Source organism: Helicoverpa armigera, chromosome 19, assembly GCF_030705265.1.
Source record: "Helicoverpa armigera isolate CAAS_96S chromosome 19, ASM3070526v1, whole genome shotgun sequence".
Lineage (NCBI taxonomy): Eukaryota > Metazoa > Arthropoda > Insecta > Lepidoptera > Noctuidae > Helicoverpa > Helicoverpa armigera.
Genome location: NC_087138.1, coordinates 4,979,849 through 4,996,701, shown reverse-complemented (window position 1 = coordinate 4,996,701; position 16,853 = coordinate 4,979,849). Strand labels below are relative to the sequence as shown.

The following is a 16,853-nucleotide window of genomic DNA, read 5'->3' as shown; positions in this document are numbered from 1 at the left end:
CTTGTGTTTATCAATTTATTCAAATTACGCGGGCAAATCCGCGGGAAAAAAGCATAGCCTTCTCGATTTGATAGGACAACAACCTTAAAAAGTTCAAAAGAGGTCACATTGCAACTGACAGCTCAAACCATTTTAATTGCAACTCGCCGCTTATAAAAAAAAAAAAACAAAAAAATAAAACTTTCAAATGAAGAACACGAATCGTCCTAGAAACAAAAATCTCGTGGAGAAAAAACAGACTGTTTGACGTTGACGTCGTGTTGTTTTTTGTCTTAAAAATAATTGAATATTGCAAAAATAAATGATGTTTTCCGATGAAGAAATAAAAGAAGAAATGCCGGAGAGTGGTTTCATGCGACCGGGTGATGAGATAATAAGGTGCGATCTTCGATTTTTTTTTCGACAAATAGTTGAAACGCGGCCATGCTGAATTGTTTTAAGTTTGTTTTATTTTTGTTTCACGTTTCTATGATTGTTGCAGCATACGTGAAGTGTGTTTGAGTGACAAGTTTGATAAGAAGGAATTGGGATTCAATGGCGAGCCGCTACTATCGAATTCTGGTAGAAATGATGTACGTAAAAATCTATTTTATTGATTTATTTTGGTGAACATTTCATTGGGTTGACGTGAGGAAGACCACGTCGGTCGCATTTCTTTGCAAGACAGCTTATGAATGACATTTCAATTCCTGTCAATAAAAGTGGCAGATTAGCTGTCTGCCAAATTAACCATCAAACCAATGTCTTATTGACATTTTCATCATTGAAATGACAATTATTTGTTTATTTTCATCACCGACCACTCAGATCAGAGAAATAGGACCAACCACGAAATATATTTAGTATCCCGCATAGAAACCTCAAAAGAAATTCCTATCAGCAACATTCCCGCCAAATTAAATGCATGTTTATTCTCGCTGTTTATAATATCTACCAACATGTTTCCCGTCGCTCCCGTAACTTCTTTGTAGTGGTAACATCGACATCTATCAGAAATAATAAAATTCATCCTATGTAGGTAGGTAATGTAGGAATAATGAAATCGTTACCTACCTTCCATATGGAAGCTCAGCATTTTATAACACGTGAAAGCGCGACAGACAGACAGACGGTTACTGTCGCATTTATTATGTTTGTAAGTAAGGATTACTTTACCCATACATACAATACTCGCTCGGTTTACAGTTATTACTCAATGTATTTGAAACATCCTCATAAAAGCATTCTACCCTGCCTTTAGCTGGACGTTCCTCGCTGTCTATTCCGTGATGGTTTCTTCTCGGACGGCTTAGAACCTCAACAGGCAAGGTTCGCATGGACGGAGGAGGATGGCAACATTGCGTCTCTGGTCTCCGAACCAGGGTTTGGCACTACTGGCCAAACTACTTTTGGCAAGGATCTGGATGCCGCGCTTAAAAGTGAGATGAAGGTAGGCTGACTTTTTTTCGTTTTGTTAAATTTTGAAATAGGAATAAGCATAATTTCCTATGAATACCTCGTGGTCTGTCTGTAGGTAAAATTCTCGTTGGATAACTATTGGCTACTGTAGTATTAAAAATTGTTAGTAAAAGGTTAGCTTGTTCGCATCTTAAACTAGTTTGTCATGTTATAGGAGGCTGATACGTCAAGTGCGGTTCTTCAGCCAACCAATAGAAACGGACTCACTTTCAGTAAAAAAATCTTTGGCGAACCTCATCTCGTGTCTTCTACATCTACGGCAGTTGCTGGACCAGGTAAAATTATGTTTAAACTAGCTATGGCGGTTATGCTCATATCTCGAGGTAGCTACTTCCCGCACATGGATAGAAGTAACCAATAATTTATTCTGGTACGGCACTATTCTACCTAAGTTTCATTAAAATACACTTAGAAGTAACCAGATCATGGTTTTACTTATGATCCGAGTGAAATACAGCACCCTTTGGTCAGTGGGTCGTCTTAGGGGCGGTTTTTAAAAGTAACCTTTGTCCTTCTCTCTATATAGGCTCCAGAGTCTGTGTATCTGTAAATAAAACTGCTAGTTTAATACCAATATACTTCCTCGCTATCAAATAAATAGGTACAGACAGAAGCAAGGGCCCTGGCACATGCAAGGTGGACAAGGCAGACCCTCGCTCCCGTTTCCACTACGTCAAGTACGTCAAGAGGCATGGACGAACTGTCAAGCTGTGGGAATGTGGCATTTGTGAGTTTACCTTCCTAAATCTTTATGGTTTGATCTCGTTAACTATCATCATCTTGCCTTTATCATAGCCATCAGCTTTATCTTTGTCTTTTTTATGAGAGCTGTCGTAGAAAGTGAGGCTGGTGGACTTCATCAGCAGTGATGTTTGATTCGTTCGTAATAAACGTCTGAATTTCATTCATCAGATTATTTCCCTAGTCACATAACTCAAATTTAGTGTACCTTTATATTACTTACATAACTAAATTATTATTTTTTCAACATAATTCTATACCTACTTACTGCACATTTCAATAGCCAATCTGTCGTTTTTGTTACTGGAGATAGGAATTTGACTTTACTTCTGGTACTACTCTGGTAAGCAAATCAACAGTTCATCGTCAATCGTTTGTTGAAATGAAATCCACCTTGTCCTCCCAGGCAGCCGCGAGTTCCAACACCAGTACACTCTGATGCGTCACTTGCCCACACACACTGATGAGAGGAACTTCCACTGTGTAGCTTGTGGGAAGAGCTTCAGACAGCTGTCTACCCTCAGCCAGCATCGAGCTATACATTCTGCTGAAAGGCCTTATGCTTGCGAGGTATGGTTGTTTTTTATTGATGTAAAATAGAAATAACTGACGCTGTAGGCATTTGCTATCAAAATTCCAGTGTAGAAGAGGAAATATGTGTGAAGTCGATACCTACCATATTATTATGTAGGTACTCATGTTCACACACCTCACATCACCTACTTATGTCTGTCCTCCATCCTCGATTTACGTTTAAGTATTGTATCCTTAGAATCAAATGTCACATAAGCCACATGGTTCACATGCTTACATTAAATAACTTACGTCGGCTAGTTTCCTTAATTAACGTCCGTGATGAATATGTCTGGAAAATTTGAGTAATCGAAGTAACTCATTCTTGGCTGGATAAAACTTAAAACAACTTCCTCACCCACACTCCTTACGCAGGTATGTAACAAAACGTTCAACCGCGTGTCCACCCTGATCTCCCACCGCAAGACCCACTCCGATGAGAAGCCTTACAAGTGCCACATCTGTCCCAAAGGATTCCATCAAAAAGGTTACCTTACTATCCTTATCCTTCCTTTCCTTTCTTCCTGTATATTCTCGTACCTGATAAAAAAGTAAACTCTGTACACGTAGGATGTGTAAAACCTGTAGGAGTTTTTGGACTTTTAACAGAGATAGTAGTGAATATCCTAATTCTGTGCCTGCCCCAAATCAAATTATAATAAAGGCAGGAGGAGGATAATGATTTACAGAGAGAATAACTTAAAAAATAATTATTTATTTTCTGGTGCCTATTTCTTGATTATTTTTCATGTACTTTTTACTATATTTGTAACTTATTGCCAAGAACATTTATAGCTATAATATAATGTTTATTCTTGCAGGCAACCTCCGCAACCATCTATTCACACACACCAACGAACGTCCTTACCGTTGCAACATCTGCCTGAAAGGATTCAACCAACAGTCCAACCTGGTCTGCCACAAAAACAAGGCTCATCCCGATGATAACAACTGTCCTCCCGTTAATGTTAGAGGCAGGTCCACTACTCCAAGAATCACTCGTACAGCTACGGAAACTCAACCAGATTCTACCAGGTAAGGCCCTAAAATCAATAATAATGCGAAAAATATTTTTTTCTGCTTCATATTTCTTTCACAATAATAAAAATGAACGTAATTATGTCTGCTCCTCTAAGCTATAAACTGTTTAATTTCCAAAACATGAAACTGAGTGGTCAAGTCGATCCTTCTTAACTTGCTGCTTGCTTCTTAAGCTGCTCTTGGAAAGCGATGTCAAGAAACATGTAAACTTTTAATGAGTTGCTCCCAATTACTAACGCTGCATTTATTCAGTTAACTGCAACCAAAATCTTGTTACCAAAATCATGCCCGTTGGATGTAAATATTTTTCCACACATACCTATGTAATATTGCATTACGCACAAATAAATCAAAGACACTTCTTTTCAGACCTCAAGTGGAACACTGCGAAGTAACATCCTCAGTGGGTCCATACCTCCCATCTGTCGAAGGCCCTTCATCCTCAACTTGGAACCCAAAACCAGACCTCTGGGAAATTCCCAAACCTTACCTGGAAACTGGGGACATCTGGAACGATGGCCCATGGGGGTCTATGAGCAGTGGGGTCATAGTAGACCCCATTAAGACCTATCATATGGGGGTGGCGTTGGCTACAAGACAGACCCCATTTGCGTTACTGAAGCCTGATAATGGTATTCCTGTGTTGGTGAAGGTTATTGATACGAAGCTCCCAGGTGGTAAACAGGTAAGCAAAACAATGAAGATTATTATTTTGACCATTATAGCTTTTATCTAAAAATACGAAATCCCAAATCCGTATCTGGAAAACGCTTCTACTTACCTGGACTGGGAACCTCAAATATTGGAAATTAGGTTTGTTTTTAGTAGGGAAATATACCTACATATGTACGTTTGAATTTTATACAGATAACTTTTCTTTCAGATGCTTGTGCCAGCAACAGCAGAAGATTTGAGAGTGGGCGGTAAAATTGTCCTGAAGAATGACGCAGAAGGTGGCATTGCACAGGTTAGTGAAAAGCATTTTTAATTTCCGTACCTTCCGTAAAACAACCAATACTTTATTTTGACATACCTATTGCTCACGATTTTAATAGGTAAATCTTGATCTAAACTAAACTTTATTTTTCTCCTCAGCATGGCGACATAGAACCTCGCTTAGAACCAAATGGCGCGGTTCAGATCCGAGTGCCGGTGGTAGCGACTGTGGTCCCTCGCATCAAGCCTGGCGGGAGACTGACCCTCAGCGTCGAGGAACCGCACCATGCTTACCACACTGCTTTATCCGCTGATGGTAAGTGGTTCAGATCCGAGTGCCGGTGGTAGCGACTGTGGTCCCTCGCATCAAGCCTGGCGGGAGACTGACCCTCAGCGTCGAGGAACCGCACCATGCTTACCACACTGCTTTATCTGCTGATGGTAAGTGGTTCAGATCCGAGTGCCGGTGGTAGCGACTGTGGTCCCTCGCATCAAGCCTGGCGGGAGACTGACCCTCAGCGTGGAGGAACCGCACCATGCTTACCACACTGCTTTATCCGCTGATGGTAAGTGGTTCAGATCCGAGTGCCGGTGGTAGCGACAGTGGTCCCTCGCATCAAGCCTGGCGGGAGACTGACCCTCAGCGTGGAGGAACCGCACCATGCTTACCACACTGCTCTGTCTGCTGATGGTAAGTGGTTCAGATCCGAGTGCCGGTGGTAGCGACAGTGGTCCCTCGCATCAAGCCTGGCGGGAGACTGACCCTCAGCGTGGAGGAACCGCACCATGCTTACCACACTGCTCTGTCTGCTGATGGTAAGTGGTTCAGATCCGAGTGCCGGTGGTAGCGACAGTGGTCCCTCGCATCAAGCCTGGCGGGAGACTGACCCTCAGCGTGGAGGAACCGCACCATGCTTACCACACTGCTTTATCTGCTGATGGTAAGTGGTTCAGATCCGAGTGCCGGTGGTAGCGACAGTGGTCCCTCGCATCAAGCCTGGCGGGAGACTGACCCTCAGCGTGGAGGAACCGCACCATGCTTACCACACTGCTCTGTCTGCTGATGGTAAGTGGTTCAGATCCGAGTGCCGGTGGTAGCGACAGTGGTCCCTCGCATCAAGCCTGGCGGGAGACTGACCCTCAGCGTGGAGGAACCGCACCATGCTTACCACACTGCTCTGTCTGCTGATGGTAAGTGGTTCAGATCCGAGTGCCGGTGGTAGCGACAGTGGTCCCTCGCATCAAGCCTGGCGGGAGACTGACCCTCAGCGTGGAGGAACCGCACCATGCTTACCACACTGCGTTGTCTGCTGATGGTAGGTGTTATACACATTCTTCATATTGTGAGTTGCTTTTAGCCCAAACATATTTCTAAGAAGCTTCCAGTGTGAGAAAGTGGAATGCTATAAGATATTGAGATTGCATTTCTGTATAAATTGCTACATGTAGAAAATTTCCAAATGCAAGTGCCAGTTTCCTTTTATGTGATATAAATCATAGCTTTAGACCAAATTTACAAGTATTACAATTTATAAGCAAGGCTTACCTATATGTTGAAACTAACATCTTCACCATCATTATGTGTCAATAACGGTTTTGTTTGAAGTTGTAACAAACATTTTCTCCAATGCCTCCTTGACCCCCTTTGCCTTCTTTCCCTTTATATCATCAAAAGTAAGGCAAAGTGCCAGTACACGAATGTCTTCATTTCTCCATATAGAGTGTTAAATACCTAACTTCTATTTCAGTAGGTGAAGTAAACGTAGAACCCTGCACCACTCGTGACGACCCTCGCGCCGGTCCCTCCGGCGCCATCACCCGTGTGGAGCCGCGACGACTTGACTCCTGCAGTGGCTTCGAAGATGGACTGAGGACTGGTGAGTTCATAATGAGACTTGGTGTTCAATATGTCATATAGGGAATAGTCATTCTCATAATGCTATGTAATTACTTGTTTTGCATTTATTTTAAGTATTGGAAAACATACTCGTATATAAGTGTCACATTACTACACAATTTTTTTTACAGAAAATGTATTTAATTGTCCTTTTAGCTATTGTATCCTATAGTTCTGTAATATGTCTAGTGATCCTTGAAGCATTTTATTTTTGGATGTCTGACCAAATAATATGTGGCAGACAATGACCAAACTTAGGCTGCATAATGCATTGTTATTAATGGCTGGGTTTGATTTGCTGTTAGAATCAATATGGCAACTTAATTTTCATACCATCTGTTATAAAAGGTAAATAGAAAAATCACGTCTTTTTTTCTTCAAGGTACCCGAATATCTTCAACGTGTGCATTGCCACCGCCGGCACCGTCTCCGCCGCTCGATCTCATCGCCATGGACCTGTTCGAACCGATGGAATGCATACCATTAGGTAATTACTAATTATTTCTTCTCTATAGTCAGTATTTTGCTTTAAATTAGAATTAGCTGCCGCCCGTTTCACTCGCTTCCCAAGGTCAAATCAAATCAAATCAAATCATTTATTTCATGTAGGCCTTTACAAGCACTTATGAACGTCAAAATTATAAATAAGTTTGCTTCTAGTTGCACCAGGTAACTACCCGCACCTGAATGGGAATAAAAAGTATCCTGTATGCTATTGGACCTATATGCAATTTCGCTGGTTCTGAGTGGTTCTACATAAGCTACCCTCCCACATGTTTTTACACAACTTTAAATATTAATTTGGTGTATATTTCCGCAGGTCCTCAAATCACGGCAGTAGACAACATCGACCAGGCTCCACCTTCTGATGATTCCGACATCTTTATTGGGGAGTTTGAGGTAAACTCTACTTACATAATGAAATTCGCCACTGTATCATACGCTATTTTATTCAGTAAACGTTATATTATTTTTTTGTTTCAAAGCATTTAATTTATTATTGTCTTTCCACCACCAGAGTCACACTGACATAACACCGGCGCTATAACATCCAACGCATTTGGGACAACAGTGGATGCCGCAAGCTAGCCAGGCCCGGCTACGCCTAGTTAAGGTAAAAATTACTGACATTTTTGTTGCTTAGCTTCACGAACGTCCCAGGAAGACGTTCCGCAGTCGGGTAACATTTTTTGGGCTCTATTAGACTGTGTAGGTACCAAATAATAATTTTACTAGCTTCCGCTCGCGGCTTTGCCCGAGTGGTATTGATAAAAAGTCTATGTGTTAATCCAGGATATCACCTATCTCATACCAAATTTCAACCAAATCGGTCCAGCCATTTTTGCGTGAAAGAATAACAAACAAACATACATCCATACATTATTACAAAATTTCACATTATAATCTGAGTATATGAGTAAGATAGTAGGAGTAGGATCTAAATCGGTTCAGCAGTTTATTTATGCGTGATAGCATTTCAGCCAGAGTTAGCGTTCGCTACAACTACAAAAAATTACTACCTTAAATACACATACCTTACAATTAAATTAACAGTAGGTAATACCTAGATAGAATACTTAATTACATCTTGTTTTATTTTCAGGTATGCCACTGGAAGTCCTAGAACAAACGGATTCAGTATGAACATAGTTTATTTTCTTTATTTTTTGTTTTACTTTTATTTGTGCATGTGAAAAGAATGAGGTTTTGATTTAGTTTTAAGCGAAAATGTAAATACAATTTACTGAGCAACTAACGAATTGGTTTTTGTCCTGTAGTTTATTTCAAAATTTGAAACATCTGCTGAACACTTCTTGTCTAAAAAAAGTGTGGCTGCAAAACGAATCTTATTTCGATGTCATAATCTGTAATTTTTTAGACAGGTGTTCAACAGACGAGTTCTTGTGGTAAGACGGTTAGGATTTCATTACTATTTTCTACGGAGATTTACTTTTTTTTCTAACTTTTTACATTACAGACATTCAATTATCTCAACAACAAAATCTAAAACTAACTGCTAACATCCATTTTGCGACTCAATCTAACAATAAAAAAAATGTCTACACAATTCGCAATAATATTATAAGGGCCGAAAAAAGGCAATTTCCTGTAGTCAATGTAAATAATCCGGGGATATTATTATGACGTAACGATGATGTGTATTATATCGAATAATATCATCTTCGGATCGCATTGTTGGGGCCACGTGGACGGAAATAGGCCCTTTAGTTACCCTCTACGATAGTTGCTGTTTGTTGATCATAGATGGCGTTGGGTGTAGCGAAGTTTGCAATTTTGGGTGTCGCGAAGTCTGTGTGTAGTTGTGAAAAAGTTTGAATGATCTCACTAGTCACTAGTACCACAAAAACAATGCGTAATAGAATTAAACACTTATAATAGGTATTTGTTTTTATGGGAATTACTAACTAGATATCATAGAAAATTACCAGTAAGTAGGTAAATACCTACTTATTTAAGTGAGAACAATATCAAGATTTCTTATGATTACTGGAATAAACACAAATCTTTCTTAAATTACTAAAAAATAAGTTTCCCTAACACGGTAAGCTTTTTGAATGTTTCAATCGTAATTACTCAAAATATTATAAACAGTAGGTATCTTTCAACGCTGAAGAGGCTGAAAGTACCTATATTTCTTTCTAAGGAACTTCTTTGGCGGACAGATAGGATAGATGGCGCTACTCATATCAAGCTTTGAAAATGATTTGCACATCTTTTTAAATTTGTTCAATATTATTTCCTTTCGTATATACTTAAACTTATAGTAAGCTTAGTTGGTTTATTGAACAAATAGCAATTACTCACGTAGTGATCAAAGTAAATAAGTGACCTAAGGCATATAGGTACAATAACGTGAGAAACGTGTTCTCTACTGCACCAAATATTCGTAAAGAAGAATTTATAATATAAGCCGATTTCAATGGAACTTAGTTAAAACCGAACTCATTACAACCCATTCACTCTTTATTGCGAATCAGTCAATTTGCGACTAATGACATCAGCGACCAACGTCCGACCGCAAAAAAATCGCACAATGCGACAAAAAAATCGCCATAACATTTAACAAGAAGAATGCGACAATAAAACGCGAATTACTATCGTCCAGTTTTTTACCAAAGCGCAACGCGTGGCTTGCACGCGACCTAAAATATTAAAACTGGTGTTAGATCTGACACGCGGCCTTTCCCACCAATAAATAGAGAAATCTTCTGACAACCCTGTAATGAAAACTCATATTCTATCCCCACTCAATTTCCAACCATATTTCTTAAAACACAAAGTCGGATTTCCTCCACCAATTTTCTCAACTACTTACCCAACCACGACATTCAAAATTCAACCTTACCGTCTTTACTACAGAGTTCAATTTCAAAGAACCATACATCAACTAAAATTAGGGTTACCCCCAATTCATAAAACCGCCCCCAACGGTTATCGTATAATGCTTTGGCACGTGGCGTTGTTCGTTTTTTATCGGGTATTTTCGTGCGAACCCCGTGGTCTGGTGGCGACTGGCTTCACAATGGGTGACGATGGGTCCTACGTAATGTGTGAGACATTTTACTGGGAAATTTTTGAAGGATTGTCTGGTACTGACAGTGGTTTTAAGATACGTTTTTTAAGAGCTTTTGGAGAGGTACGGTTCAGTGGGAATTTGAGGTTTCTATCCTTTATTTTTTTATCTGATGTAATCTCTAAGTAATGCTCTTGAAACGGATGAAGCTTCAGCATCTAGAGTATTTGAAGATGAAAATAATTTTAAAAAGTACATATCAAGTAACCAATTCCATTTCAATGATTCCTACATTGACATTAAAAATCAACTTAACATCAGATTTCACCATATAATACCAAAAGCACACACTAAACTATCAATTTAATAAAATATCATTAAAAACAAACAAACACTAGGGCTACTAATCCCTCTCGAGGGTCGAATAGACCCCACGAAATATCATTTCATATTTTGATTATGATATCAATGTCACCCAGTCGCATGCGCAGGGTTTTTTATGTTCTTTGTCCGTTAATACACATATTAACCCATTAAAAGTCGCGTGCCGATATTATTTGATATTTCACACGAATAATAAAATCATTGTTGTTATTAATGTTTGTTTTTTTTTATGAGAGAATAGGGATATTTAATTTTATTATGTTGAGATTGATCTTTTTTTTCTGTTTATTGAAACGGTATTTTTTTTTTGCAATAACTATACTTAGACAAAACCTTTTAGTTTTACATACAGGATCATATTTTATCGAGTATTTACATTACAATTCTTATAAATACTAACTAAATAAATCTAAGCGTTTCAGTCTTTTTCTAACTGTCTGTAAATTACGACAGAATTACGGAGGAGCTCTAGGGGTTTTTAACTTTCATTTAAACCTAAGTATTGTAGTCACGACATTATTTATACCGAAACTTTATGATTACAAACAATTTCTACACTACGTCCAGTAAAACTGTGGCTGTGGATTCCGAAAGGATGATAACTTAAATCGACGTATCTGACTCTGACAGATACACACCATCACACTTACCATTAACCAAACAACAATAAATCCTCCCATAATTTACAAAACGCGACCAATTACACGACAATTTTTCGTACAACTAGGAAAGTGCGTCTCATCTTATTCGCCATAATTAACGATGTTCCTGCATCGGACACGATCGCGTGCACGCGACGAGCACGCGACGTGCACGCGACGCGGATCAGGCGCGATTCGTCACAATTGTTACATGACGAGTTTATTTGAGATTTGTTGGCAGTAATGAGAAGTGATGTAGCTGTTTAAGCTGTTGGTTTATTGTTTGAGCTTTGGGTGGACTGCTGTGTCTCGATATATTGAATTCTTAAAAATCTGTCATAAAAGTAGTTGGTGGTTTCTGTGCGTATTTGTGTTGAGATATGTTTAATTAAGATGGTTATGAACTAAGCTGTTCAATCTCCTCAACACTTACCTACAATGTGCTTTACGAATAAATATTTTAAGGATTACCTAGGTTTTCCTAAACTATAGTGGGGTTGGCTTTCAGTCTCTGAGTACCTGCCAGTGTTTTTATGAAGTCGCTTATCCTCGATTTATGTTCCTAGACTGGTCATTTGTCCGAATATTATTTGTAAAACCCTCAATTTATGTTCATGATTATTAGATTACGATATTCAATGGTTAATCAATTATTACCAAATCATTGTAGTTTCCATTAACTCTAACAATCCCACACAAAAAAAAAACTACCAAATAACTATAGCACAAGGCTACCCAAACATAAAAAACCTTTCACCAATTCAAAACTATAGCAATAGCTCCAACAATCATACTTCGGCTTTAAAAACAATACATGTATGCAGATGGCTCGCTCAGATTACGCGGCATATTCCACGGTTCGACGGAGACGCAAATTGTTCGCTAAACTGATTACTACTAGTTCCACATTGTCTTCTCCCTGCCACCCACTGGGCCATCTGTGGTGCAGTGCTGGAAGGAATTGTTTTCTTGGTTGTATTTTTGTGGGAATAGAGTTAAAGATGTGTTGAGAGAGGCTTCTGTGTAGCTGTGGAAGTTTAAGGCTGTGATGACGTTATTTTGGGCTGCAAAATATATATTTTTGCATTCTTTAATTAATAACATAGAGCTAAAGAGTTGTTTGATAGTCTTTATCTCAGGGACACGCTAATCCCAGTTAGTGGTACTGGTCCGATATCCGTGCTAGAAAGCTCAATTATCGAGAAAGCCTATTATATGTAGCCTACTTTTTATCCAAGTGCACGAGTAGTTCAAACGTGATGCTGGAAACAACTGGCGAAACCTAGTAAATAATGAAATGTTGAGAAAAAAAAGCCAAAATAAATCAATAAAAAAGTCTTAAATATAATTCCCACTTTAGAAAACAATATAATATTTCTCTTCCAGTTATAACAAATCAAGGTAGAGTACGATATAAACCATCAAATTTGTGTATAAATTCATTATATTTGAATGGGGCCGCAATGCGTTTTTGGTAATACGATTTGTGTGCGGTCTGCCACTATGAAGTTCATTTCGTTTTTTGATAGTGAACCTTGGGGTTTGTACCACTGATTTATTTACTTTCAGTGGGTATTATTGTAATAATGTTTAAAGCTCTTTGGAGATGTTTTTTCAAGTAACTGGAAATAAAATAAAATCGGTATCTTTCCCTTTTCAAAATATTGCATTTATTACGTTCAATGTAAATTGTTTAGCATTTTATATTTTGTACGGTGATTATAAGTTCAGTTTATTTTAGTATTATTGTCTTTTTTTAATGCTAGATGGCAGCACCAGTAAGGGAGGTGTGTGAAGAAATTAATATGGAAAAATAAACTCGAAAGATTCAATCATATAAACTGGTCTTAAAGATTCAGAGATTACACAGTACAGTACACAAGACAGTAGATTCAGTATTGACAAACAAAGCCTTAATTTACAATATACCTATACGATCTGAAAATTCAACCCACTTTCATCATATTCACCAGTATTTTTTGCGACTTTTAAATTAAATAATTGAACAGAAACCTACAGTAATTAAATTCATTAAAAAAAAAACAAGTTGCATACATTTAACAGCACAAAAAAACTACGATAAAAAGCAAGCAACAAAACTTCAAATAAGTTCACAGCAAATAGAGATATAGAGGCGATTATAATTAGCAGTGGGTCCCTCGCTAACGCAATAAGGGCTCGCTGGGGTCCCTTTATGCAATAACTGTACCTCTTAATTTGATTTTTATTTAGATCTCGTTTGGCGATGGTTTGATTGTCCCTTGCCTTAGGATATTTTATTATGTGTTGTGTAGGTAGTTACTTGCGTAGTTCTTTTGGATGTAGTTTTTTTGTGAGTATTTTTGAGTTATAGTTATTTAGTTTAAGTAAACAGTAGGTACTTTAAGTGAAAGAAGTTTTAATCAAAATCTAATCAGAAGTTTAAAAAAAATCTTATACTAACGTTGAACTCTTTTACATAAATGTTGTAGGTACCTATTTCTTTTACATAAGTCTTGCTGTTTTTCTTGCGGTCAGTCCAGTTTAAGTATATACCTTTTCTGAAATTCATCCTCATCGTCAAAAATCTTGTTTCATTTGGAATTACCTACAGTAAAATAGTCCACGGGAATAGAGAAGTTTAATTTAGTTTTCTAAAACAGTGCTAACTAATAAAACACCTTCAAAATCAAAGCGTCGTAATAACAATTAACGCATGTGTGAACGACGTAGGTATGTTTCATTCCATGGTAGATTCTTTACTCTTCGTCACTAAAAATAAAAAATAAAATCTTCAATTAAACCTGACATCACTCCAGCCCATCCAAATTAATGATACACGAACAAAGGACGAAAACAAAACATGAAAAAACATTGAAAAATTAAAATCCAACAAGCAAGTCACATACGTTACAAACATACTGACATTTCTTTGTTATTTTAAAACAACAAGCTTTGATATGAGATACTCAGAAACTCAAACGACTCCAACAAATCCTTTAACTTTGCCACAGAATATTCAACTCTATTTTCTAACAGTTAAGAGTGAAATTTCGATGGGTTTTTGGTCGTGAATTTGTATACGAGTATGAAAAATACACAAATTAATTTTGCCTTACGTGACATGTAAAGAGCATTGATGTGTTATTTTCTTTTTTGTACTGAAATTCATTAAAGGTAAAGGGATATTGTTTTAAGTACGATGAAGAATTTTTAGCACAAATACGATGTTCAAACTGCGGCAGAACATTATTATTCGTGTAGGTGTTCTTAATAATCGTTATTAAGAAACATCAACTTAAAACATGAACATTTTTAGATTTCTGACAAACCTATAATAAACTCTTAAGATAGTCGTGATTGAGAAATTATTGTAAAGGGTCCAGGTCGACCCGACATTTCTTGAATCAATATATCGAAAGGTGTAGAGACGAAATGTTAGGACAGCTCAGATTAGGAAAAATAATGTGAGAAAAAAACTGAAATACAGGACAGCAAACTACAAAATTTTTGCACTAACAACATTATAGCAACTATCTGAAATATTCCTAAACTAGAAACTCAAGGTACAGAATCCAATTAAAGTATCCGACAACGTTGACAAGATTACTTCTCGGAAGACGAGGAAATCTCGTGAATTTATGATGACAAAACAAAACAGTAGCAACAAACTATTGGTAGAAACACTCGTCAAAAGCAAATCGAATTCAGGAATCAATTTGTGTAGCGCCACACAGAACAAATATTCAGGTAAAATGGTGGATTACAAAGAATAATATTTTGAAAGTGTGTTTTTGTATGATAGTTTGATATTTGCCTATAGGTACTTTTTCTTGTTTGCGTGATAACGAATTGATTCATCATCATTTGATGACGTTAATCAATCTATTCTTGTTTTCGTAATATTACCAACACTTAAAGGGCCAAAAACAGCAATCAAATTCAAGATCAAATGGACGCTGAAAGTTTTTGCAAGAAACAAAGATGTTCTAATACTTACGGGTTGCAATATTTTTAGTCTTCAATTTTTTGCAATAACCTATTGGAAGGTATCAGCAGTATAAGATCTTGAATTTTTATTTTTAAAGTCGACTGAGACATTCTTTAATTTTAGGCTTATATTCCATAGTCCAGTCTGCAATGTGTTAGTCTTTGGCACAGCGCGCCGTCTGGGCCCAGCGTAGAATCAGTTCAAGCCTAGATTTAGTAAATTTACGAGATTTAAAGTCTGCCGGTTTCTTGGGGCGCGCTATGCAAATTTGACTTATTCGCGCACTGGGGGAAGAAAATGACGCGTTTGCTATATTTTGATAGATAAATCTTATTGTTTTTAATACATTCTTGGTAGGTAAGTAACGAGATAAGATCTTGCAGAAAGCAATAGCTTGAAGCCAATCTAATTTTCATATAGTTATGAAAATGACCACTAAACTAACATAGCAACATACCTAACGGATAGTTTATTTCTTTTGACGTGATAACATATACCTACACAAGAGATCCTTGATACATAAATAAGTAGCAATAGGTACGTTTCCAATTAAAATAAAACATATTCTTTATTATCATCTTCTGATACCTATTCCTTTGCTCAAGAAACTGCGAGTATATTACACAACTGTACCGTACATACAACCGTTTTTCCCACCCAGTGCGTATTTCGTGCGCGGATACCAACCGAATTTTCAATGAGGATGTCACAGCCTTTCACCCGGTGACATTTGCTCTGCCACCGACTTGTTTGGACAAAAGGGGTTTTTGCCCCAACGACGGAAAATTCAACAGATTTTCTTACTGCGAAATTCACGATTTTACTGATTAGATTACCTACTTGAATTTGAATTTTGAGGGGATTGTCAAATTAATAAGGTTTATAGGAACGGGTTGTAAAGTTGTTTGATAAACAGAACAGTGAAAAGTTTTAAGTGTTTTCGTAATCCGTTTATTTTGTTATGATTGAATCCTTGCTAGTGTTATATTTAGCTGAATTTCTTACCTAATGTAATTTTACAGAATTATTTTAATTGCAAGTGCCTTACGTAGATAACTGCATTGCATTGTCGAATCTTGAGAAGCTAAACTACTGACCCTATCATATCACCTTCATTTGATGAAGCAATGACACTCGCTGCAATGAAATCATTTAATAAACTATTCATATGCAAAATTATAGTAATCCGACAACTTACAATGAAGCTAATCTATTATTTAAAATCACACTCCCACATTAAACTACAGACCAAATCATTCAACCAACTACAAAACGCGAACACGAACATAATTGACCCATCGGCAACCACATTCAAAACAACTGAAGCTCGAAAATATAAAAAGTAAAAAAAATTGAAATCCGACCATATTCGCATCCGAAATCCAAACGCATCGGCGTATGTAATCGGACTCCATTATTTAGGTGCACAACAATAGGTACATTTGCGGGACCTATTCTGGAAAATTAAAAACGAAATTCGAATCGAAATCGTCGCGGGTTCCGCACGAGTTGATCGCGAAAATGGAAACTTAACAAGTGTGGTAAATAACCACAAATCACTGCTTCCTAACGCCCGGGGCGAGATTTAAATTCACGCGAGTGTAGCCATTTGGTTGGGGTCCCTGTTTTCGTTGTGACACGATGGATTAGGAATTGTCTTGATTAAATAGCTTAATT

General features: G+C 37.6%; 1 protein-coding gene across 1 annotated transcript; it reads left to right on the top strand.

Annotated features, from left to right (window-relative positions):
* Positions 1-201: 201 nt before the first annotated feature.
* Positions 202-7,758, top strand: LOC110372958 (uncharacterized). The gene is made up of 17 exons (XM_064039565.1): positions 202-378; positions 482-572; positions 1,241-1,429; positions 1,613-1,733; positions 2,060-2,185; positions 2,606-2,769; positions 3,148-3,259; positions 3,594-3,807; positions 4,183-4,498; positions 4,697-4,784; positions 4,934-5,065; positions 5,196-5,315; positions 5,446-5,565; positions 5,696-5,815; positions 7,029-7,133; positions 7,467-7,546; positions 7,665-7,758. The coding sequence occupies exons 1-17, from the start codon at positions 302-304 to the stop codon at positions 7,692-7,694; spliced, it is 2,205 nt and encodes a 734-aa protein (XP_063895635.1). The 5' UTR covers positions 202-301; the 3' UTR covers positions 7,695-7,758.
* The last annotated feature ends 9,095 nt before the right edge of the window (positions 7,759-16,853 follow it).

Excerpts from the sequence above, each read along its gene's own strand:
- LOC110372958 (XM_064039565.1), top strand. The coding sequence starts at position 302 with ATGATGTTTTCCGATGAAGAAATAAAAGAAGAAATGCCGGAGAGTGGT. Across the intron at positions 3,260-3,593 it reads CAAAGGATTCCATCAAAAAG|GCAACCTCCGCAACCATCTA; the intron begins GTTACCTTACTA and ends TTATTCTTGCAG. Across the intron at positions 5,816-7,028 it reads CACTGCTCTGTCTGCTGATG|GTACCCGAATATCTTCAACG; the intron begins GTAAGTGGTTCA and ends TTTTTCTTCAAG.